The 25,612-nt window shown below is 34.8% G+C and overlaps 3 protein-coding genes across 3 annotated transcripts; all 3 read left to right on the top strand.

Annotated features, from left to right (window-relative positions):
* The first annotated feature begins 1,201 nt into the window (after positions 1 to 1,201).
* LOC128862913 (thiamine transporter 1-like) lies at positions 1,202 to 9,723 on the top strand. The gene is made up of 6 exons (XM_054101741.1): positions 1,202 to 1,896; positions 1,987 to 2,572; positions 2,638 to 2,720; positions 8,335 to 8,636; positions 8,703 to 9,279; positions 9,348 to 9,723. The coding sequence occupies exons 2-6, from the start codon at positions 2,447 to 2,449 to the stop codon at positions 9,604 to 9,606; spliced, it is 1,347 nt and encodes a 448-aa protein (XP_053957716.1). The 5' UTR covers positions 1,202 to 1,896; positions 1,987 to 2,446; the 3' UTR covers positions 9,607 to 9,723.
* A 3,909-nt stretch (positions 9,724 to 13,632) lies between these two features.
* LOC128856386 (thiamine transporter 1-like) lies at positions 13,633 to 17,883 on the top strand. Its single transcript, XM_054091686.1, has 5 exons — positions 13,633 to 13,981; positions 14,047 to 14,129; positions 16,502 to 16,803; positions 16,863 to 17,439; positions 17,508 to 17,883. Exons 1-5 carry the CDS (start codon positions 13,856 to 13,858, stop codon positions 17,764 to 17,766), a joined length of 1,347 nt encoding a protein of 448 aa, XP_053947661.1. The 5' UTR covers positions 13,633 to 13,855; the 3' UTR covers positions 17,767 to 17,883.
* Positions 17,884 to 25,105: 7,222 nt separating this feature from the next.
* Positions 25,106 to 25,607, top strand: LOC128862907 (transmembrane protein 141). Its single transcript, XM_054101729.1, has 2 exons — positions 25,106 to 25,332; positions 25,411 to 25,607. The coding sequence occupies exons 1-2, from the start codon at positions 25,218 to 25,220 to the stop codon at positions 25,605 to 25,607; spliced, it is 312 nt and encodes a 103-aa protein (XP_053957704.1). The 5' UTR covers positions 25,106 to 25,217.
* The last annotated feature ends 5 nt before the right edge of the window (positions 25,608 to 25,612 follow it).

The following is a 25,612-nucleotide window of genomic DNA, read 5'->3' as shown; positions in this document are numbered from 1 at the left end:
AAAACTGTATTGTATGGGCTCTTAATAATTATAATACTCAATACATTCAGTAAAATGTACATATAGTCACCACCGTTAGCTATAATGGCTTCACATCTTCGTTTCATACTTTGTGTTAATTTCTGCGAAAGCTGTGAAGGTTGATTGGCTCCAAATCAGCCAAATTTGCCTTGATTACTGTTTTATCGTCCATATTTGTTTTCTTCTAGATTTTTTCTTAACTATTCTCCAAAAAGTGTTCATCGCGCTATTGTGAATGCCAATCCCACATTTTAATCCCGTTTTGTTGCTTCCCCTCTACACACCTTCGGCTTCGATGCTTGAGATCGTGGTCTTCTTGTAAAATCCGAGGTTGGCTAGTCTTCCAAACATCTTCGCAGCTGACAGCAATAATGTTCACACACTTAATGTAATTTTATTTATCAAAACTGCATTCATTATGGCGGTAAACACAAATAAATAGCCAAATCTTATTTCGAAAGAAGCAGCCCCAAGCATGAACCTTAACAGGATGCTTAACAATTCGCTGAAGTTGTCGATTACCAGCAGTACACCAGGCCGAGGTATGCAACTATTCGTCCAAAAGGAAGATTCATCCGCGAACATTACGTATGCCCAATTCCGTTTCGAATTTGCCTAAGCCCATGTAAAAGTCTCTTTTCAATGTGTGATAATGGGAGCGGCGGTTTTTTCAATGTGGTCAGGAATTTTAGATCTTCTGCACGTGGGCGTACTCGAATCGTGTTTTCGGATACATCAAATCCACTTTTCCTTAAAACTGCCTATAAATGCACTATTGCCATGAAAAACGACAGTTTTCCCCCGATTTTCTGTGCTAGTTTAACTACGGTGAATATTTGAACAGCAAAGTCAAACTTGTACTAAAAAACTAGCACTAAGTAGTGTAAAAACGAAAGATTTAAGCGACAAACTAGAAATTATTTTTGTCCTAGGTCAATAGTAAAAAATCGACTGAACCAAATCAGTAGATCAAAACGTAACGAGTTTTTTCTTGGAAGCACAAATTGATTGATAAAATTAAACTCGCCGTCATCTTTTCTTATATTATCTTATTTTCCCCACTTTAGGGGATACTATTTTTTCAATTAGGTTAGGTGGATTCTACGAAGCACGGAATCGATACAAAAGACAGTGTCCAGTTGTGCCCAATATAGCCGAGTCTAATATTTTTCGAAATAATCGTATTTATATTCAACCAGAAATTGTCACTGCAGCAGCTTTACCTTTAAGGGATATTATCAGTGCTTTATAACAACAATAATATACAGTATGAAGTGCGCATGGCGCTTTCTGCGAAAGTTGTTTTGTACGTTACAAATCCCAAAGTAAATTTCCGTGAGTCACAAAAAACTTAATGAATTTAGGTAAGCCTAAAAGGCCAGCGTTTGCAACACTGCTTTTCATATGAAGTGAAAAGAAAAGAAAAACACTCTACTCGCCAATAAAACAAAACACTTTCTACAACAAATTAGTGGAGCCGAATCTAACCAACGGACTGGAGAAACACGTGAGAAGAGCAAATGAGAGAACTTTTCCCAATTTACCTTTAGCAAAGTATCGAGAATAAATAAACAATTTCCTAAGAACAAAACTCAGAGAGCAATGTGGTACATGCAGCTGGCAACCGTCACTGACATTTGTTATCTAATGCAAATTAGCAGCGACGGCAGGAAAAAAGAGAAATGCACTTCAATTGGTAACTGAAAAGTTCTGACTTAATCAAAAAAGTAATGCGAAAGTATCTTAAACAATAATAAACAACGTCCGCTCTAAAATAGCACAAATTACCTGATTAAAGCGCTGAAGTTGCTACATTCAATTATCAGCCAGACATCATGTCATCTGTTAAATTATGAAGTGATGTGAAGTGTGCAGGTATGTACGCACCTAAATAAACAATATATAATTCAAGTACTTATATTATGTTTGGCATTAAAGTATGAATATAATTCTATTTTAATATAGACGTGGTGGATAGAGTTTTTTAAGTATCGACGATATGCATTCATCTCCTTTGCACATGCACATTTCACAAGTGTACTGAGTCAAGTAAAAAGTAAACTAAAGTAAATTTAAAAGTAAATAAATCGCAAAACCGCTGAGCAGTTACTTTTGCAGCGTAAAAGAAAAAACAATGCTAAGTGTGAATATATTCTCATTATTTCACTTCTGGGAAGTAGTTATAAATATCTGCTAACGGATAAATAAAAGTGTGACATTTCGTATTCGTCTATTGACGCTAACACATGACAAATTTCCTTCCAAACGACACACTCGGCCGATCGCTCAATTCATTATTCATTCACACGCGGTCGATTGATTCAGTGATCGACGGTGGCCTTGCGGCTTAGGTATTATCTTAGCAGAACGGACTCTTGCGGTTACATATACAAGTACATAAACAACATAAACACAGTACGTCATTATGAAGGAGTGGTTGAGAATTTCGTGCCTATTGTGCATATGTGGCTTCGTACGCGAGATTCGTCCTTCCGAGCCATACATAACGGAGTATTTGCTAGGTGATGCCCGAAATCTTACACAGGACGAGGTAAAATATTGCAATTTATACAAAATATCATCGTATAGACTAAATTTTAATAATTCATTTTTCAGCTTAGCCGTGAAGTTTATCCTGTTGCAACCTACTCGTACCTTTCGACACTTGTGGTAATGTTTCTCATCACGGATTTTCTTAGGTGAGATTACTTTTTTTCGTTAACTAATACACTGGCCAAACAAGTATGTTTCAAAGCAGTAAAGCTGTTATATTTATTGCCATATATGTACATATACATACATATATGATAAGGCATAGATATTCGTATAAGGCATAGAGCAATATTTAATTCAACATTTTCTTGGAAGCTTTGTTTCCAAATAAAATATTTCGTTTTTAATTTCGCGTGAAATAATAAAAGTTTGTTGAACCTAAGTTGAGACTTCAAATATAGGGTGTTTTTTGAATGCATGAGAACTATTGTTATCGATAACTCTGGCTTGACGGTTGTGTATGACAAACTGTGTTTTCAATTCTGTTCCGCAAGGTTTGGCAAGTCATCATGAATCGTTTAACGCCAGAACAACGTTTCCAAAGTGTGGAAATTTACTTTGAAAAAAATAAATCTGTTCGCGAAGTGTTGAAGGAGATGCCGAAATGTCGATTCGTCGTCGTTCTCCACTTGTTGGCATTTGTCCTTCGACTACGTAGATAATTTTACACAAGGATCTTGGCCTATGTAGAACATGCATTCCAACAATATTTCTACTTTGTATTACCATTTCAAGCTCCTATACAATCTTGCTAAATTGCATTTTTCTGTTTGAAAATATTTTCTGGCTGAAAATATACGAGATGCCATTATCAGGCAAGTCACATTTCGTTTAGTCCAAAAACTACTAAAAAAACTTTTCATAATTTATACAAAATTTTATGGTGCAGCATTTGTGTGTCTGCGCAACGCATATTTATAAATAAAAATACCAAAAAATTTTATAAAAAAAATACAAAAACCAAAAGTATGTTGACATTGAGCTGTGACCTCAAATACATTCTATTAATTTGCAATTTGCTTGAGATCTCATTAACAGTTAAGTCGAATTTTATTTAGTATAATCTTGTAAAATACAAATAAACAAATACGGTGAAACCTGGATATAACGAACTTCGTTATAAGGAAAAACTCAACATAACGAATTTTTCTTTAAGTCCCTTGAAAAAACCTCGCTCTTACGAAGTTTTTCATACAAAAATGCTCTATAGTTATAACGAAGAATTTCTGAGTCTGAAAGTCTCTAAATAGCGAAGCAATTTTTGGAGCACCTCTATACAACGAAAATAAAATAAGGCAAAATCAAATTTGTGGCAAGCCGTTAAAGTTCCGTTATCCCAAACCTCAGCATAACAAAGTGAGAACAAAGCAAAATAAGCAGAAGTCCCGTAATTATGTTACGTGTACACAAAAATGTGTGAAATTGTAGTCACTCGTGCCTTGACTTTTGCCAAAATGAGTTCATTAAAACGTAATTCAATTTCTATTCACGAGAAAAAATTAATAATTGATGCCGTTGATCAAGCTGATAAATCGAAGCAAGAAATTGCTAAACAATTTAATATTCCGCCGAGTACTCTTTCAACAATTTAAAAAAAGGGGGATTATTTGAAACATAAAGGCATTAAGGGGTTATATACCTTGTGTTTTTCAAAAAAATCAAAATAAATTTTATTTCTTTATCGTAAAGTACAATCCCTTGAGAACATTTTCCAAAAATTTCATAGAGATCTGAGCAATAGATCGAAAGTTACAGCGTTTTAAATTGTGCGTCGTCACGTCCTGAGCGTACGGCCTCATGCGGCGCTTGAAACTTTAAACGCGATTATCTCAAAAACGTGTTTTTCCAAAAATGCTTTTGCGGTGGACGCGATTGCAAAAAAAGTATTCAACCGATTTTTATAATTTTTTTTTTAAATTGTTCGTAATTGATGTCGCCTCTTAGTGAACGATCAACTTTTTATGTATAAATTTTTATTTTGCAGATATGAATTTTTTAATGCCAATTTTAGGACTGTAGAAGTGGAGTTTTTTAAAAACATGTTCCTATTTTCACAAAAATCAAAATATTTAATATATTGATCGTTCACTAAGAAGATATAACCCTATACTAATGAAATCTTTTCGATTTTTTGATTTCAGTTGACTTGGTGGACTTGAATCGCGTCCACCGCAAGCCTCTTCCAAAAAAAGGGTCTTGGGGGAAAACGCCATAACTCCGCCATTTTTAAATATTTTTACACAAACAAAGCCTTTTTTTTTCTTTAAACATTGTAATATCCAATAATAAAAACTTTTATACAATAAAATTATTGCTACATATCTTTAAAAAAAACCCAACTTTCGCTAATTTCACCGGACCACAAGGTATATAACCCCTTAAGGGGAGCCTGGTTTATAAGGTCAAAAAAATCAATTTTTTTTTTCGTTTTAAGCAATTCCTAATATATTTCAGAATATTCACACAAAGTTACAGAGCCTAATTCTCAATATTTCCGTAGATACAAAGCCAAAGGTAGGCGAGCGTTAGGTAGTTTCGCTGTGACCGGGCAGCTATACGAGTAGTACAAACTTTATCTTCTTTTCTCGACTTTTCATTTTTATGATTTCTTTGAATTGGCGTACATGAATGAAAAAAAACGAATGAACCTTTTGAAATGAATCATAGCTTGTTCCCTTCAGTATTAAATTCTCTTCTATTTGAACTAACAAAATAGATAAAAAAAAATGTTTCAAGATTTTTATACCAAGTTGAAGTGAATTTTTTTTTTTATAGAAAGGCATTTTTTTCTTTAAAACCTCCAAAAAGTTGAAATTTTGGAATTTCTCTCAGTTTTCTTAGTTCATCTAGAATAAAAAATCATGATAATTAGAAATCCATTTGAATTTTTTGCTTTATAGAATAATTACGAGCTGTATCTTGTACGCCAGTTGGAAACTCCAGCGTTGCAGCGCTCTACTGATTTCTATGTTAAACATTTTTTTCAACTTATTTTAACCAGTACAAAAAATTTTTATACTTTTTAAATGTTCATTAAAAGATAGAAAAAACTTTGCAGTGCTAAATTAATTTTTTCCTTAAAAAAAAAAAAATCGCAAATAGATGCAATTTTTATACCTCATAAACCAGGCTCCCCCCTTAAAGATGAAAAGAATGCGGGCTGCTGAATATGGAGACATTGAGCACTGTTGGTTTAAATGGTTTTCACAATGTCGGACTCAAAACATTCCTTTAGGAGGTTCGTTAATTAAAGCCAAAGCTGAAGAATTCGCTGTACGTATAGGGCACAAGGAATTTAAGTCTAGCAGCGGATGGTTTGAAAATTTTAAAAAGCGCTATGATAACGGATTTCGAAAAGTGAGAGGGGAAAGTGCCAGTATAGGTGACCAAGTTTGTTCTGACTGGTAAACGTTTATACCATGTCTGTTGGCAGAATATCAGCCCCACAATATTTTTAATGCAGACGAAACTGGGCTATTTTTTAAATGCGCACCAGATCGAACAATGGCACTTAAATCTGAGAAATGTCATGGCGGAAAATTGCTGGCTAATCGGTTAATCCAAGATGTTTTAAAAATATTAAAAACTTACCAGTTGACTACCTTGCGAACAAAAAAGCTTGGATGACTACTGAAATATGGTGGATTACTTAGAAAAATTTGACAACGAAATGACTAAGGCTAACTGCAAAGTGTTATTGCTCGTTGATAACTGCATGGCGCACAAAAACCCTACATCACTGAAATCTATTAAATTACAATTTCTGCCGCCAAACGCAACATCGAAACTACAACCTCTAGATCCGGGAATAATTAAAAATTTCAAGCAATTCTATCGCAAAGAGATCGTCAAAATTTTAATCAATGATATGGAAGAGGGGCGCAAGAGTAATATCAACGTTCTACAAGGCATCAAAATGGCCCATAAAGCATGGGAAAACGTAAAATAACCAACGATTGCCAACTGTTTTGCGACATGTGGCTTTGTCGACAGTCCAAATATTTTGACCATAAATGATTGTGTTCAATACAGCGAAGAATGGCTTGTCGTTAAAAACCATTTCAATTTGGATGAACGATTTGATGATTTTGTTACTTTCGATGATAACGTCAGTACTACGGGTCTTATTACTGATGATGACATTGTTGATAGTGTTTTGAACAGAAATACAGTCGACATTGTTGAGGAGGATGAAGAGGTCGAGAACGTTATCACTGCCACAGAAGCTAAACAAATGGTTGAAAAGCTCCAAACTTTTCTTGAGGCACTGGAAGCTATACCAAAAAGTGCATTCGATAGCTTAGCATCTGTTGAGCGAAGTATTGATGGCTGCATTCGAAACTTGCACAAACAAACAAAAATAACCAATTATTTTAATAAAATCAAATTGAAAAAATGTATTGTATAACTTTTTATTTTTTATATCCACCCCACTTCAGTGCAGTTTTATCATAATTTTGATGTAAACAGGTAAAAACAATATTTATAACGAATTTTCTTTCAGATTTCTTTAAATTTCATTTTACCAAGCTTTTACCAATAAGCACCTATAGTGAATAAATAGATATAACGAAAAATTTTCTGGTTCCCTTCAGATTCGTTATATCGACTTTTCACTGTAAATACTAATCATTCTAGTTAATCGGGTATACATATGTATATATGTATGTACAGTCTGAGTTAAAAGAAAAGAACCGGTTTTTTTCTTGTAACTTCAAGATATATTTCGTTCTGTTTTTTCCCCGTAAACGCAATCAAACAAAAATGAGAGAGAAGTACGCGATGCTTTTCGAGGCGGTATTTTTATGCACGCATTCGAAGGGGCCGAAATTATCTTACGCCGCTGCTGCAAAAGAGAGTAAAAAATCAAAAAAGTTTGTTGTGATGTGGAATCAGCGGTATAAGATGCTCAAAAATGTTGATGACTTTTTCAAGCGCGGCTTGAAGCGAGTGACGACAAAAAAGCAGAATAAACTGATCGTCCAACTTTTTAAGCGGAACCCTTCTTTGTGACTACGACCAAGCACGATCAGTTCTTGCTAAAAAGCGAATAGATGTGAGTATCAACACCGTTGAACGCCGACTGAAGTAGGCGAACATATCCTACCGTCCCACATCATCAAAACCACTGCTCTCAGAAAAATACATTGAAAAGCAACAAAACAAAAAAAGGCGTCACAGTATTGGACTGGCCTTCCCAGTCCCCAGACGCCAACCACATTGAAAATGTGTGGGGAACTATGAAAACACATCTTGCTGGAAAGCCAGTCCATGATAGAGCAATTCGTGCGTTAAGTTCGCAAAATCTGGTCCTGTTTGTCGACGAGCTACGCAGAAGAGCTGGTTCAAAGCATGAAGAAGATGCCAGGCTATACTGGAAAACGATGAAGATTACGCGGCTTATTAGTAATTGCGACTCCTAGTTTTATACATACTTTCATGAAAAAAAATTTTAATATATATCTTGTATACTCCATGGATAATCGCGGTTCCTTTTTTCTGACACAGACAGTATTTTAAGTGAAGCATATATTTGCTGGAGTCATAAAATCTGGCGTCTTATCACGCTCCAATGCTTTTCTCAGATATCTTATCAGAAAATTTATTGTATTTTGTATTTATTTAACACACTTCGGTACTTGAATATCACGTTAATCTTTATGCAATCAGGTGTTTTGTGTATGCAAGCACGAATTTTGTAACTTTCAAAAGAATATGAAAATTAAACGACTTATTGAATTCTCTTATCTTTTCAAACAGATACAAGCCCTTGATCATTGTAATGGGTGTTTGTGGCACTGTGGTGTTTTCTATGTTGCTCTGGACCAAATCAATTGCCGCACTACAAACACTTGAGTTTTTCTACGGTCTTTATATGGCGACTGAAGTGGCTTATTACACTTATATTTACGCCAAAGTAGATAAACAGTATTATCCCAAGGTCACCGCCCACACACGAGCCGCTATGTTTTTGGGCAAGCTAGTCGCTGGCTCTTCCGCACAGATCCTAATTAATTTGAAACTAATGACCTATAAATCTTTGACTTACATAACACTAAGCAGTAAGTGTGTTAGTTATTATGTCAAAAAAAAAAACAAAACACTGAAGCTGATTGTTATTTTTACAGCTCAAATTTTTACCATGTTGTGGGCCTTCACTTTGCCAAAAGTCGACAAAAGCTTATATTTTCACCGTAAGAATTACTTCGATAATGCACAGTCAACGTCGGTTGTAGGTTCCTCATCAACGGATTTGCAGGACACAAAGTCAATTAAAAGTGGGATCAGTGAAAATATAACCCCAACCGAACCATTTAAGTTGCTCTGGTCACATTTCTACAATGCATATAGCAATTTGAAGGTGGTTCAATGGAGTATTTGGTATGCAGTTAATTTGGCTGGCTACTTGCAAATCATTTCATATATGCAAGTGTTGTGGATAGAAATTGAACCGCATTCGGAAATCGCTTGGAACGGTGCTGTAGATGCTGTATTGACTGCGTTGGCGGCGCTTATGGCTTTGGCAGCTGGTTATATACATGCCGGACGTTTGAAACCACTGCAGAGTTTATTGGTTTTATCCATTTTCGCGGCACTTGAGGGCGGCGCAATTTTGCTCTGCTGTCGCACATCTAATATTTATGTTTCTTATGTTGGTTATATTCTTTTTGGAGCGTTATATGCCTTTAGCATAACAGTTGCCAGGTATGTGTATTCCGTTAATTGTTGTTGCTTCTTAATTATTGATAAAAAAATATTATTTTTCCACTCAGCTCCGAAGTGGCACGTCACTTGGAAGAGGAAAGTTTTGGATTAGTTTTCGGAGTTAATACATTTTTGGCGCTCGTAATCCAAACGCTGCTAACGATAATAATTGTCTCAAACTCTGGTTTTGTTTTGAACACACGCGGTCAGTATACTGTGTATGCATTTTACTTCATTACGGCGAGCGTCATCACATTATTTTTTGTGGCTGTGGAATACTTAGTAAGCAGAAAATCAGAAAATCGCACAAATTTAGTTGTAGAGTAGTTTAAGTGATTGTTATTAAATAAAATATAAGCAAATATTTATGAAAAAAGTTGGCATTGTCTATATCTTTACAGTAGACTTTTAAATAAAGTGAGGGGCTTCCCTTCCCTAATAATACTTCATTATTTTAATTCTCGTCACTTGTTTTAATTCTCGTATAGAGTAGTCAAAGACAAACTGGTGCTAATATTGTTTAAAAAATGTTCACTATAACTTTTGATAGTGATAGTTCTTGTCTGAATAAAAAAATTGAGCTGTTGCGGTAACTTAATTTAGACTGTAGTCAAAGTTCGTCACTGATTTATGCTTAGTTGTTAATATCAGATCGACTAACCAGTTAGGTTGACAAATTTCGACTATACTGGAGAGTCTATCACAGAAAGTTTGAGTGACATACACACATACATACATATGTGCCGAGCACAATAAAGGAAGCGCATACAAAACACACATCTTAAAGTACGTTCACATATGTATTAATCAGCAATAAATCCACAAAATTACTCTAACCGTTCATATATGCCAGATAACGTGCAAAATTGACAATTAGCTGTCAATACTGCTTTGAGAGGTTTTTCTTCATAGAAATTATTTTGGTGGAATATTTCGGCGTTTTTGGTTTGGTTCTATTATTAAAAGATTAACGATTGCTAATTTAGAAGAAGATTGACCGCTAATAATAAACAGTTGGAGGATATACGTAAACGACGTTTACTGTGGTTTCAAAAAATTATGGCGGCAATACGCATTCGAAATTCGATATTACATTTTATAATAAGGTTTCTTTAGAGAGCTGGGTCTACATGAGGTGCAGTTACTTTTGCACTTTTGTCAGCATTAAAGAAAAAACAATGCTAAGTGAGAATATATTCTCATTATTTCACTTATGGGAAGTAACAGGTCAGTCCATAAGTTCGTGCGTTTTTTAAAGGTTGTTTTAAAATTAATAAAAAAGATGTTTAAAGTATTTATTAATCAATAATATATTTTCCTTCATTACTTACAATGTCTTCCCAACGTTTAGGCAAATTTTTAATTCCTTGCTCTAAAAATTTGTTTGTCCTTGGAGCCAAAATACGCTTCGATATCCCTATTTATAGCTTCTTTTGAGGAGTAGTTCTTGTTACTCATATTGGATTGATGTCCACGGAAAAGGTGATAATCACAAGGTGCAATTTCCGGAGGGTATGGTGGATGCGGCATTAGCTCCCATCCGAGCTCGTTCAACTTGCCTAATGTTTGCCTTGCGGTATGGTGAAAACAAAACTTTGCGTCTATTCAGTAAAGACGGTCGATTTTTGTTAAGTGCCTCCTTCAGGTTTGATAGCTGATGGGAATAATAAAATCAGCAGTTATCATCTGGTATGGTTCCAGAAGTTCATAATAAACAATCCCACCAAATAGACAGGAGAATCTTCTTAGGGAGTAGGCCATCTCTAGCGGTTGGTTCTGGTGTTTCATCTTTATCTAACCATTGCCGTTTGCGAACAGGATTATTGATATGGTTAAAAAAACTTTGAAACCTTTCCCAACTGAACCAGGTGCCTGTGAACTGTTCCATACGATGAATTTAACCTCTGAGCTATCATATCAACTGCCAAATTTGGCTCAACTTCCACGAGTTTGAGCAAGGCGTCGGAGTTAAACACTTCAGGACGACCAGCGCGCGGGGCATCCTCCACTTTTATAAAAAAATACAAAATATGCCTCTTATACGAGGTCGAAGATTACATTTTATTTTTTAACACCACTGTGGTTTCATCCGCGATTAAAATCACTTGTTGAATGCACAATACATCAAAAAAAATATAAATAGTTCCGTTATATTCCGCGAATAATTTTTTGTATGCAAAAATCGTACAAAAGTTAAATTATGGGTAAATTACGCACGAACTTATGGACTGAACTGATAGTTATAAATATCTGCTATCTAATAGACGGAGAGCTGGCGGCCGCGGAGGTACTACGATAACACCTGAGGCTAGAATTTTGAGAAGTGGTTGGGAGAACCATGAAACAGTGCCATTTGCAAGGATTTTGCTCAAAACCCCTGCAAAAAAGACGTCAGACGACTTAAAGTTGCAAAAAAAAGTTGCTAAAAAAATTTTCGTACCTCCGGCTGAAAATTTGTAGGCTTACTGTTTGAAGGTCACAAATGCTGTATATAAATCGTCAGACGTCTAGATCGCTGCAAAAGTAGTGTCAGACGACCCCAAATTTGTAAATTTTTTCGAAAATTTTTTTTTTTTTACCTCCGTCTGACGTTCTCACATATTATAGTAGGCACTACTTTAAGTGTATATTTAAATCGTCAGACGGAAATACCGCTGCTAAGTCATCCTACAATATCCGTGAAGTTCCGGTCTGCCTGAATTTTTTTTTTTTTTTTTCGGAATTTATTTTTGTTACCTCCGTCTGACATTTTTACATACTATTGCAAAAAGCATTTCAAGTACACATTTAAATTGTCAGACGAAAATACCGTTGCAAAATACTTATCTCAAGCTAGTATATACTTGATATAGAATGCGGGAAAAAACAGGCGAAAATCGCATTTGAAATTACGATGAAATCGTGTCAAATATATAAATACGGAGCGATAAATGTGTGTGTGTGTATATGTGTCACGAACATACGCAAATGTGTCTTAGGGCCTAGCCGCTATGCCCGCTTTGTATATTGAGACGGGGAGAGGAAAATAGGTTTGGGCACGCTTAGTGTAGAAATGTCGGGAAAAGAGAACGTTTGTCTGAAAATGGCGTCTAATAAAAAGTGTGTGATTTGTCAACTTAGTGACGAAAGTGATTCAATACCGTTACTAAATTCGAATTGAAGGGAAAATTTTACGCATGTGTCGTACATATAAAAAGTAAAAGATTCTTCGTCTGAATAAAATAAAAATGTTGATTTCGGTGTATTGTAGAGAATTATTATTGTGTGTTTCATTTATTTCCGCAGGCAAAATAACCTCACTATACTTCAATTTCAATTTTTCACGAACTTGAAGCACTTCTAGACACTTCTGCAGTTTATTCGAATTTAGTAACGGTATTGAATCACTTTCGTCACTAAGTTGGCAAATCACACACTTTTTATTAGACGCCATTTTCAGACAAACGTTCTCTTTTCCCGACATTTCTACACTAAGCGTGCCCAAACCTATTTTCCTCTCCTCGTCTCAATATACAAAGCGGGCATAGCGGCTAGGCCCTAAGACACATTTGCGTATGTTCGTGACACATATACACACACACACATTTATCGCTCCGTATTTATATATTTGACACGATTTCATCGTAATTTCAAATGCGATTTTCGCCTGTTTTTTCCCGCATTCTATATCAAGTATATACTAGCTTGAGATAAGTATTTTGCAACGGTATTTTCGTCTGACAATTTAAATGTGTACTTGAAATGCTTTTTGCAATAGTATGTAAAAATGTCAGACGGAGGTAACAAAAATAAATTCCGAAAAAAAAAAAAAAAAATTCAGGCAGACCGGAACTTCACGGATATTGTAGGATGACTTAGCAGCGGTATTTCCGTCTGACGATTTAAATATACACTTAAAATAGTGCCTACTATAATATGTGGGAACGTCAGACGGAGGTAAAAAAAAAACAAATTTTCGAAAAAATTTACAAATTTGGGGTCGTCTGACACTACTTTTGCAGCGATCTAGACGTCTGACGATTTATATACAGCATTTGTGACCTTCAAACAGTAAGCCTACAAATTTTCAGCCGGAGGTACGAAAATTTTTTTAGCAACTTTTTTTTGCACCTTTAAGTCGTCTGACGTCTTTTTTGCAGGGGCTTTGAGCAAAATCCTTGCAAATGGCACTGTTTCATGGTTCTCCCAACCACTTCTCAAAATTCTAGCCGGAGGTGTTATCATAGTACCTCCGTGGCCGCCAGCTCTTAGTCTATAATATCTTTTGTCAGCATTAAAGAAAAAACAATGCTAAGTGTGGATATATTCTCATTATTTCACTTCTGGGAAGTAGTTATAAATATCTGCTAACGGATAACTAAAAATGTGACATTTCGTATTCGTCTATTGACGCTAACACATGACAAATTTCCTTCCAAACGACACACTCGGCCGCTCGCTCAATTCATTATTCATTCACACGCGGTCGATTGATTCAGTAGTCGACAGTGGCCTCGCGGCTTAGGTATTATCTTAGCAGAACGTACTCTTGCGGTTACATACAAGTACATAAACAACATAAACACAGTACGTCATTATGAAGGAGTGGTTGAGAATTTCGTGCCTATTGTGCATATGTGGCTTCGTACGCGAGATTCGTCCTTCCGAGTCATACATAACGGAGTATTTGCTAAGTGGTACCCGAAATCTTACACAGGACGAGGTAAAATATTGCAATTTATACAAAATATCATCGTATAGACTAAATTTTAATAATTTATTTTTCAGCTTAGCCGTGAAGTTTATCCTGTTGCAACCTACTCGTACCTTTCGACACTTGTGGTAATGTTTCTCATCACGGATTTTCTTAGGTGAGATTACTTTTTTTTCGTAAACTAATACACTGGCCAAACAAGTATTTTTCAAAGCAGTAAAGCTGTTATATTTATTGCCATATATGTACATATACATATAATACATATATAAATATATGATAAGGCATAGATATTCGTATAAGGCATAGAGCAATATTTAATTCAACGTTTTGTTGGAATCTATGTTTCCAAATAAAAAAATTCGTTAATAAAAATTTGTTGACCCAAGTTGGGACTTCAGGTATAGGGTGTTTTTTAACTGCGTGAGAACTATCGTTATCGATAGCTCTGGTTTGACGGCTGAGTATGACAAACTACAAAATTCTCACACTACTCAATTCTGTTCCGCAAGGTTTGGCAAGTCATCATGAATCGTTTAACGCCAGAACAACGTTTCCAAAGTGTAGAAATTTACTTTGAAAAACATAAATCTGTTCGCGAAGTGTTGGAGGAGACGCCGAAATGTCGATTCGTCGTCGTTCTCCACTTGTTGGCATTTGTCTTTCGACTACGTGGATAATTTTACACAAGGATATTGGGCTAGGTAAAACATAAATTCCAACAATATTTCTATTTTGTATCACAATTTCACGTTCTCAAGCTCTTTAAAACAAACCCTATACAATCTTTGCAAATTGCAATTCTGTTTGAAAATATTTTCTGGCTGAAAATATACGAGATGCCATTATCAGACAAGTCACATTTCTTTTAGTCCAAAAACTACTAAAAAAAAACTTTTCATAATTTATACAAAATTTTATGGTGCAGCATTTGTGTGTCTGCGCAATGCATATTTATAAATAAAAATACCAAAAAATTTTATTAAAAAAATACAAAAACCAAAAGTATGTTGACATTGAGCTGTGACCTCAAATACATTCTATTAATTTGCAATTTGCTTGAGATCTCATTAACAGTTAAGTCGACAGTTATTTATTGTATTCTTGTAAAATACAAATAAACAAATTAAATGCTTGTCTAGTTAATCGGCTATATGTATATATGTCATAAAAGTCATAAAAACTGGCGTTTTGTCACACTAAAACGCTGTTCACAGACATCTTATCAGAAAATTTATTTGTTGTATTTTGTATTTATCTAGCACACTTCGGTTTTTGAATATCACGTGTATATTTACAATGTGCCACTTAAGTCACCGTGCTCTTGTTATATTTGCACAAATCACCCTGTAACTTGGGCAAATTTTTATTACCTATTCCCAATTTCTCGGCTCTGCTCTTAATTTTTTTTTTCAAAATATCAATATACACATATTGGTCTATCACTCCGTCGATAAATTCCAAATTTCCGACTCCTGCTGCAGCTATGCAGCCCCAAACCATAATACCTCCGCCGACGTGTTTTACGATTCTTATGGTATTTTTTGGATTTAGAGCTTCTCCTGGTCTCCTTCATACGCGAAGACGCCCGTCTGAGCCAAAAATATTGTACTTCAACTCATCTGAGAAGATGACCCTCCACCAGAAATCAATTGGTTTATCCACATACGCTTTGGAAAACTCTAAGCGCTACCTCTTATTAATTAAATTTACGTGCGGCTTCTTGCGAGGAGCGTAAGACCTAAAGTTATATGTTTTTATCGCTCTACGGACTGTTTCCGGGTGCACCTCCTTGTCAATGTTGCTACCTAACTCTGAAGCAATCTGCACTGCGCTACAAAACGGATCCTTGTCCACCAGATGCTTTATTGTGCGCCTGTCACGATCGGAAAGTGCAGGTGGCCGGCCGAATCTTTTGTTATTTTTAATGCGCCCTTCGTATTTGATTCGCCCAATGACAGTCTGAATAGTGGATTTGCTTCTACCCATAATCTTAGCTATCTCTGCATAAGATTTTTGCTCTTTTGTGTAGAGATGCGGGATCTCTCCACGATCAACGAGTAATAACTCTTCGAGGCATTGTATAAAAATCGAATATTTTGTCCAGCTCACGCAAAACACGCCAACTATAATGAATTTACTCATCACTGCACACATTTTTCAAAATCCCCCTTATTTCTAAGAAGAACGCTGGCGCTAGACAGCGCAAGAAATTAAGAGTACGTAGACTTTTGTTGATGCAAATATTTGAATATGTTTACATTCGTTAGAATAATATAAGACTAAAATTAAAAGTAATTGTTTTTCTTTTGTAGCTTAGAAGAAAATATATTGTTTTATTAGCCTACATCAAAGTTTTTTTAAATTTACAGGGTGATTTGTGCAAATATAACAAGAGTACGGTGACTTAAGTGGCCCACTGTATGCAATCAGGTGTTTTGTGTATGCAAGCACGAATTTTGGCTTTGTAACTTCCAAAAGAATATGAAAATTAAACGACTTATTGAAATCTCTTATCTTTTCGAACAGATACAAGCCCTTGATCATTGTAATGGGTGTTTGTGGCACTGTGGTGTCTTCCATGTTGCTCTGGACCAAATCAATTGCCGCACTACAAACACTTGAGTTTTTCTACGGTCTTTATATGGCCACTGAAGTGGCTTATTACACTTATATTTACGCTAAAGTAGATAAACAGTTTTATCCCAAGGTCACCGCCCACACACGAGCCGCTATGTTTTTGGGCAAGCTAGTCGCTGGCTCTTCCGCACAGATCCTAATTAATTTGAAACTAATGACCTATAAATCTTTGAATTACATAACACTAAGCAGTAAGTGTGTTAGTTATTATGTAAACAAAAAACTCTGCAGCTGATTGTTATTTTTACAGCTCAAATTTTTTCCATGTTGTGGGCTTTCACTTTGCCAAAAGTCGACAAAAGCTTATATTTTCACCGTGAGAATTACTTCGATAATGCACAGTCAACGTCGGTTGTAGGTTCCTCATCAACGGATTTGCAGGACACAAAGTCAATTAAAAGTGGGATCAGTGAAAATATAACCCCAACCGAACCATTTAAGTTGCTCTGGTCACATTTCTACAATGCATATAGCAATTTGAAGGTGGTTCAATGGAGTATTTGGTATGCAGTTAATTTGGCTGGCTACTTGCAAATCATTTCATATATTCAAGTGTTGTGGATAGAGATTGAACCGCATTCGGAAATCGCTTGGAACGGTTCTGTAGATGCTGTATTGACTGCGTTGTCGGCGCTTATGGCTTTGGCAGCTGGTTATATACATGCCGGACGTTTGAAACCACTGCAGAGTTTATTGGTTTTATCCATTTTCGCGGCACTTGAGGGCGGCGCAATTTTGCTCTGCTGTCGCACATCTAATATTTATGTTTCTTATGTTGGTTATATTCTTTTTGGAGCATTATATGCCTTTAGCATAACAGTTGCCAGGTATGTGTATTCCGTTAATTGTTGTTGCTTGTTAATTATTGATAAGAAAATATTATTTTTCCACTCAGCTCCGAGGTGGCACGTCACTTGGTAGAGGAAAGTTTTGGATTAGTTTTTGGAGTTAATACATTTTTGGCGCTCGTAATCCAAACGCTGCTAACGATAATAATTGTCTCAAACTCTGGATTTGTTTTAAACACATGCGGTCAGTATACTGTGTATGCATTTTACTTCATTACGGCGAGCGTCATCACATTATTTTTTGTGGCTGTGGAATACTTAGTAAGCAGAAAATCAGAAAATCGCACAAATTTAGTTGTAGAGTAGTTTAAGTGATTGTTATTAAATAAAATATAAGCAAATATTTATGAAAAAAGTTGGCATTGTCTATATCTTTACAGTAGACTTTTAAATAAAGTGAGGGGCTTCCCTTCCCTAATAATACTTCATTATTTTAATTCTCGTCACTTGTTTTAATTCTCGTATAGAGTAGTCAAAGACAAGCTGGTGTTATTATTGTTTAAAAAAGAGGTTGTCTGTAAAGTCGGTTTACTGACGATAGTTTAACGTGAAGAGAATACTGATGGAATGGTTGCATTTTTCAAAAGAAAATTTTAATTTTATTTATTTGATAGATATTTTGTATGGATATAGAGAAGGAGGTAAATGGAATTGATCAAGTTAAATTTATCAAATTCATGAAAGATATGTTGAATTCCGAATGTGCATCAGACGTTAATAAGTCAACAACACTAAGAGGCCCATCATCGATTAGATTTTTTCAAGACACATTACACTCGAAACACTACCTTTCATTTCCTACTTTTCCTATCATATTAGAGGTAAGATTCGTACATTTGATATGTCTATATGATTTGTATGTATCTTTACATATAGATTTGTTCTTTTTCTTTGGAAATGGCGCGAAAGTGTATATATGCATGTTTATATGTATTGGCATAGGACATATGTATATTAGACTATGAAAATTTACCCAAAGTATATGTATGTATGCATGTTTATATACATATATTAGTATAGAACAGTGGTCGCCAACCCGTCGATCGCGAGCTACCGGTAGCTCGCAAAGGCAATTCTGGTAGCTCGCGCTGCTCACGTTGCAAAAAATCCAAAAGTCTGAAAATCATACCAGTATTAGCAAATTTCAGAAATTTTCATAATAAATAGATAAACAACGGCAACACTGCGGTAAGCGATTTCGCGCCGACAAACACGACGCGAAGTCGCGTCTCCGTTCTAGGATCGGCTGGAACCGATTAGCGTGTTCGAGAATTTTTTGGCTTTATATATACGCAATGCACGTCGACATTACTGAACGGCATTATCAACGTTCTGCGTGCAGCGGTTGGGTTAGAGTTCGAAACATTATGGCAAGCAGTAGTAAGAAGGCGAAGACATACCATTTCCATTCGGAATGGGAAGAACAATACTTCTTCACAGAAGTTAAAGGCAAAAGTGTTTGTTTGTTATGTAATACATCTGTGTGAGTTCCTAAAAAAGGAAATATTGAGAGGCATCATAAAACTGTACATTCGAATTTTGAGAAGGCATTCCCGTTAAATTCTGCCACCAGAAAAGAAAAACTGAAACATTTAAAAATCCAGTTAATTGGACAACAGTCAATATTTTTGAAAACAATCGACAAAAATAAGGCTGCAACTGAAGCATCTTATCGTGTTTCCCAGATAATTGCACAAAAGAAAAAACCTTATGAAGACGGGGAAATCATAAAACAAGCATTTTTGGAAGCTGCAGATTCTTTATTCGCCAACTTTAAAAATAAAGACGAAATATATAAAATCTATGCAACTTTCTGCTAATACAGTGATGAGGCGAGTAGAAGTAATGAGCAATGATATTTTTTTACAGTTAAGAAGTGACTTAGATAACTATTTATTTTTCACTGCAACTGGATGAATCAACAGATGTAGTTGACACCTTGTCAGGATGGCTTTTAGTGATTTTACAATTAAAGAAGATATTTTGAAGTTTATTCCACTCAAAGGACATACTACTGGGCTAGAGCTGTTTTCTCATTTAAAAAATCTCATCTCTTCTGAGAAAATTCCAATATCAAAAATGGTAGGCCTGACAACTGACGGTGATCCAGCTATGGTGGGTTGTGATAAGGGGCTCGTGGCGCTATGTCATAAGGATGAAAGTTTTCCACAATTTCTTAGTTACCACTGTATTATACATCAGCAAGCATTATGTGGAAATTTTCTAAACTTGAACAACGTTATGAAACTGGTGGTGAAAATTGTGAACAAGATTAGAGCTCAAGCGTTACAAAGAAGATTATTTAAAACCTTGGCTGATGAAATTGACTGTCAATACGGAGAGCTACTTCTTCACTCTGAAGTGCGATGGTTAAGCAGAGGACGAGTGCTCAAACGTTTCAATGATGTCCTGCCTGCTATACTCCAATTTTTCAAAAAACGCGATGAACCGATTCCTGAACTGGAAAATTCGACTTGGCTCAGAGATTTTGGTTTTCTTGTGGACATTACAGAGAAATTAAATGAGCTTTACTTGCAGCTTCAAGGCAGGGATAAAGAATTAGCGGAAATGATTTCTGATATAAATGCATTTATTGCAAAACTTGAATTTTGGGAACAAAACCTAAAAAACCGCGATACTAAGCATTTTCCTATTCTTTCCGAAAAGATATCCAAAAATCTATTAGAGCCCTATGACAGTAAATATCATATGGAAATAGTTTCTAACTTGAAGGAAAACTTCAAAAATCGTTTCAAGGATTTCACCAAAATTGCTTTAGTGACGCAATTTGGACAATTTCATGGACATTGATATACAACAGTTTGCAACTTGTGTTATGAACAACTTTGGCGAAGACATTGCTGTGACAGAAATGGAACTGATTGCTTTTCAAAGTGGCTTGACTTTAAAATCTTTAGGTTCAAATACAAAATGTATATGGACTTTAGTAAGTAAAGATAAGTATTCAGTTTTAAGTCGTGTTGCGTTGAAAGTGAAAGCGTTATTCAGTTCAACTTATTTGTGTGAATCTTCTTTTTCCAATATGAAATTTATCAAAAATAAATACCGCAATCGGCTTACAGATATACATTTGGATAACTGTATTCGAATGACTGTATCAAATTATACTGCAAATATTAAAAAAATTATCGATGAGTCAGAATGACAACTTTCTCATTAAATATGCTCTTTTTAACTGTCCATATTTTATTTACAATATATAATAATGTACTATTACTGTTTTGTTGTTTTTTTAAGTCGCTTGTGATTTGCCATTATGACTGCAAAAAATTTTGTTACGATTGATAGGTGTGAACATGGATGTAGTTATGCATAAGTATAAGCACTATAACGTCCCCTTAGTATAACAATACCCAAAGTGCTCATAGGCTATTATCTTTTTATTGAATTTTTGGATTCTCCATCGCCGATTTTATATGTGGTCAAAATTTTGTCAAAATCTAGTTCCACAAAGTGGGTCAAAACGTGAGTCAAAAAATAAAAAATATTTACAGACATAACGAGATTTGAGTGAGAGCTACTTTCGACAAAAAGTTTGAAATTCATTTTCTCAAAACATCAAAAAATTGATAGGCTATTTTAATACTAAGGGGACGATAAGTCATAAGTTTATTATATATAGAACGTATATTAGTAAAATAAATACATGTATTGTAAGTCGAATATAACTGTGTATTATTTAATTTATGTTGGCTTGTACAAGTAGCTCGCTGTTTATTTCAAAATCTTGAAAGTAGCTCAACACATTGAAAAGATTGGCGACCACTCGTATAGAACATATCTTAAAAGTTATGTGGGAAATATTGCCATACATTTTTTCCTTCATATATAATAATAATTAATAATAAAAACATTAAAACAACAGGTACTATTAACAACTAGTCCTCACTAATTATAAATTCGGTATATATATATCATTATTTATATTTATATACACCAATAACCCATTATATAAATATTATTGTTATATTTATATGTATATAAACATAATAATAACATATATAAACATCATTATTATATAATATTTATTTTTATATGAACATAACAACAATAACATATATATATATATGTATATAAACATATCATTGTTATGTATATAAACATAATAACGCACACACGTACACAAACCAAAATACAGTGCACTCGCGGTAACTCGAATAGCCGCTAAGTCGAACGACGTGCTAACTCGAACACATTTTTTTCCCTATTGACTAGTTTGTAACTCGAACAATATTAAAGCGCTATAACTCGAACAAAAAAACAAATTTATTTGTACACACATTCTTTTCAAACATGTACATTTTGTACATACATACATATGTAATAGTATATGTATATAAATTATATGTATACTAGTGTATTGTCCATATGAATATTTCGACGTTAATATCCCGTTAGTTTTCTGGGAACAACATCTTGCATTGACCAAATTGCTTTAAATTTGTCATTTGTAGTGTATCAGTGCATCTTAAAAGGTTGAAGTGTTTAACATTAAAAGAGAGGGCTGAAGTCCTTAACAAAATTAAACGTGGATGTAGTGTTACTTCTCTAGCGAAGGAATATGGGGTAGCCAAGTCCACCATAAGTCTTATAAAAAGGAAAGACAAGGCAATTTTAAAAGCAGTAATCAACACGTTTTTGGGTCCTGGGAAGAGGAGAACTTTAAAAGCTTCTGAGTTTCCTAAAATGAAAGCCGCTTTATACAATTGGTTTCTGTCCCAAAGAAAAAAGAATTACCCAATAAGTGGACTCATCTTGAAAGAACATAACATGAAAAACATAATTTACAGGTCGAATTTACGCTTTATGATGTTAACAAATGGAATGATGGTGCCGAATTTACCGACACAGAAGTAATAATTGAAACTAGTGATTCTGAGTCTGAGTTTAACAACACAACTGAGACATGTGAGCGGATATCATCTGAGGAGGCAGTTAGCTCTATCAATAAGGTAATGCAGTGGGCCACAACTGAACAAGTAAGCCCCGCAAAGGTTAACACTCTTCAATTGCTGCGTGAAAAAGTCATATTCAACATTGCTGCAGGCAAGAAAAGACAAACACACATTACAACTTTCTTTTCGGCCTAACTTTTCTGTTAAAGCTGACTTTTTTTGTGTAACTGACACAAAGACTGCGAAATATTTGATGAAAAATATTGAAACGAATTAATTATTTTAAACATATTCATGTTCATATACATATGTAAATAAATAAATAAATTTAATTGAAAAAAATCGATATCGATGACTGTTTTTTTAACATAGCACACTCAATTGATAAGTCGAACAAATTCGATAAATCGAACAGCGCCTGTTTTAATTAGTTCGAGTTATCGCGAGTGCACTGTATAACAAAACACAACATAACATAACATAAGATAACATAACCATAACATAACATAACATGACATGCAGTTCAAGCAAGGTAACGCCGCATGAGCAAGATAACTACGCATGAGCAAGATAACGTATAGCAGAAATAACTCGAAGATTTGCCATTACCTGCCGAGTTATGACCTCTATTAAAAAGAACGTTTTCTATTATTCATGAGCATCGAACAGTGGACTGACTATAAGTATTTTTTTAAATAGTATTTTTTTGTTAGAGAGTTAAGGACTTCACGTAAATACACGGTGGGCCATCTAACCTTTGAAACTTTAACTACTGATTGTTTTTAATGTGTAAACTAAAATACATTGATGGAAGTCATTTGAGTGAAATAGTGTTCCAAAATTAACCGTAACGTTTGTAATTTCAAATAAAAAGACCAACATTAAAAAAATAATTTATTGAAAGTAAAAGATTGTAAGAATTTATTATCTATATATTATTCTATATATTAATACGGAGAACAACATTTTGTCGTACCTTTTTTTAGTATTTATAGTCAGAGAAAAAAGTTGAAACATATACCAATGGATAGCATATGTGGAGACGGTTTGCACAATGTATTAAAATAGAAACATAAGTGAATAGGTGCAGGTAAAATTAATCACACTATTTTACCTGTATTATGATATATCATGCTATAATATGTATCATGATATTATATAATATATGTATATGTATCATGATATAAAAGTTGATGAAACAGCTGGAAACTTACATATTATGAACCAATACTATTATAAATTTGATTGAGAAATTATGATTGTCATGGATTAATTAATGATTATTTTTTATTATGGTTTTTCAAAAAAACTTAATTTTTTTCCGTGATACATGAAATTGGAAACATTTCAATTCATGAATAAAAAAAAATTATGATATTTGAAATACACAAATATAGGATCGCGTAATACAGGTAAAATGGGATATTTTTCATTCATTTACTACATCTATTCACATATATCATTAAAAAGTTTCAACATAAGCTTTCCATTTATATATGTTTCAACTCTTTTCTGTGACTATGATTACTAAAAAAAGGTATGGCTAAATTTTGCTCTACTTATTTATATAACGTCGAATAATGTCAAAATTTCGACGTATGGCCGATCCTAGTTATTATTATTATTATAATTTATTAGCAAAATTTAATAAATTAACTTGCTAAACATTTACTAATGAGCATTAGCTACCAGGACTATCAGCTCTTCTTATATGAATATAATGCATATAATTTTTTTTAATACTAATTTTGGATTGGCTGTTAAAGCAGCTTGGATAAAGTTGTTGGTTGAAATTATGTTCACTTCATTTGGTATCTTGAGAAGTTCAATCCAATTGTGTTTGAGAAGACGGTTTCTGGTTTCTTCGAGAGCAGTGCATTCAGAAAAAATGTGCTTCAAAGTCAAAACATGTGGACAGAGCGGGCAAGTTGGGGGTAGATTGCCTCTTAGAAGGCGTTGATGGGTGCAAAGAGTGTGACCTAGGCGGCGTCTTATGGAAGTTTGAATGTGCGTTTTTGAAACTTTTGTTGGATAAGTAGGCGTCGCGAATTCTCGATTTATGGCTGTGTAATGGTGGTTGAAATTAAACGAATTCCGTACTTTTTCGACTGTGTTCTTTATTGTTACAGGTGTTGAGTTAGTCGATTTTGCGACACGATCTGCTGCTTCGTTGCCCATGATACCAATGTGTTCAGGTATCCATAGGAATTTAACGGTCTTTAACGCCATGATGATTGCGTTGCGGAGGGCGGTCGCTTCTGCGGTGAACGCAGATGCAATGTCTGGTAGTATTTGCATTTTGACCAAATGTGTTGACAACTGCGTAACTGAGGGACAAGTCTTTAGATTTGGAGCCATCTGTGTACCATAACGCCCATTTTTCCGCTTCATAGCTGGAACGTAAACCAAGAATAACTGACGAATTGCATCAGCAGAAACATCGGATTTTTTGAGTCTTGAAAGACTGAGGTCACGTGATGTTTTTTAATAATCTTTGAAATCAACAATGAAAACAAGTTTTCTATATTATTCGGGCAGTGCGCCAGTGCTCTATGTAGGATGGGTGACAATTATTTGTGATTGTTTGTCTTTTAAAATAGATAATGTAGAAGTTACATACATTTCCGGTACATACTCTTTGCACATCCGTTTAAATGACTACAATTAGAACAGCCCTAACCTTACAAATTGATATGACAGCATTGTTTATTAACATATTTTGACAATTCGCCCGTATCCGCGCATCAGCTGTTATCTGCTTTATTGCGATATAGCAATACGGACTTTGTTTATATAAAATAAATCGAACTTGCCAAAAGTATACAAAAATTTTTGTTGAGTATGAATGACATAAAACGCTTAAAGGATCAACAACGCGATATACATCCCGGATTCGACTCTTACTTGAATTGCATGACACGGGCTCTTTTCTCGGGTCTTGCTTCATTTTGCTTAAGTAAGTACCTCTGGGATAACACATATCTTTTATTAACTCCATCAGTTGCGTAATTTAAATTATTGTTATTATATCTAGCATTTTCCTGCTGTCATTTTACACAAAAGCTGTTGCGCACAAAAATCCACTACCCCGTTCAATATAGCGTGTTGGCGTCGGCTATAGTGGCAACTGGTGTATCCTACACAACCACCACAAGTCGCACTAAAGCTTGCCAAGCAGCTTGGATGGCAGCTGAGGATAAGCATACTATACTGAAAGAAGAGCATTATTAAAGCGG

Source organism: Anastrepha ludens, chromosome 2 (assembly GCF_028408465.1).
Source record: "Anastrepha ludens isolate Willacy chromosome 2, idAnaLude1.1, whole genome shotgun sequence".
In the NCBI taxonomy this organism is placed as follows: domain Eukaryota; kingdom Metazoa; phylum Arthropoda; class Insecta; order Diptera; family Tephritidae; genus Anastrepha; species Anastrepha ludens.
The sequence above is the reverse complement of the archived record's forward strand: the minus strand, read 5'-3'. Positions and strand labels throughout refer to the sequence as shown.

Coding starts and splice junctions, on each gene's coding strand:
- LOC128862913 (XM_054101741.1), top strand. CDS start 2,447: ATGAAGGAGTGGTTGAGAATTTCGTGCCTATTGTGCATATGTGGCTTC. Junction 2,573..2,637: donor GAAATCTTACACAGGACGAG/GTAAAATATTGC, acceptor TTCATTTTTCAG/CTTAGCCGTGAAGTTTATCC. Junction 9,280..9,347: donor TTTAGCATAACAGTTGCCAG/GTATGTGTATTC, acceptor TTTTCCACTCAG/CTCCGAAGTGGCACGTCACT.
- LOC128856386 (XM_054091686.1), top strand. CDS start 13,856: ATGAAGGAGTGGTTGAGAATTTCGTGCCTATTGTGCATATGTGGCTTC. Junction 13,982..14,046: donor GAAATCTTACACAGGACGAG/GTAAAATATTGC, acceptor TTTATTTTTCAG/CTTAGCCGTGAAGTTTATCC. Junction 14,130..16,501: donor CTCATCACGGATTTTCTTAG/GTGAGATTACTT, acceptor CTTTTCGAACAG/ATACAAGCCCTTGATCATTG.
- LOC128862907 (XM_054101729.1), top strand. CDS start 25,218: ATGAATGACATAAAACGCTTAAAGGATCAACAACGCGATATACATCCC. Junction 25,333..25,410: donor TCTTGCTTCATTTTGCTTAA/GTAAGTACCTCT, acceptor TATTATATCTAG/CATTTTCCTGCTGTCATTTT.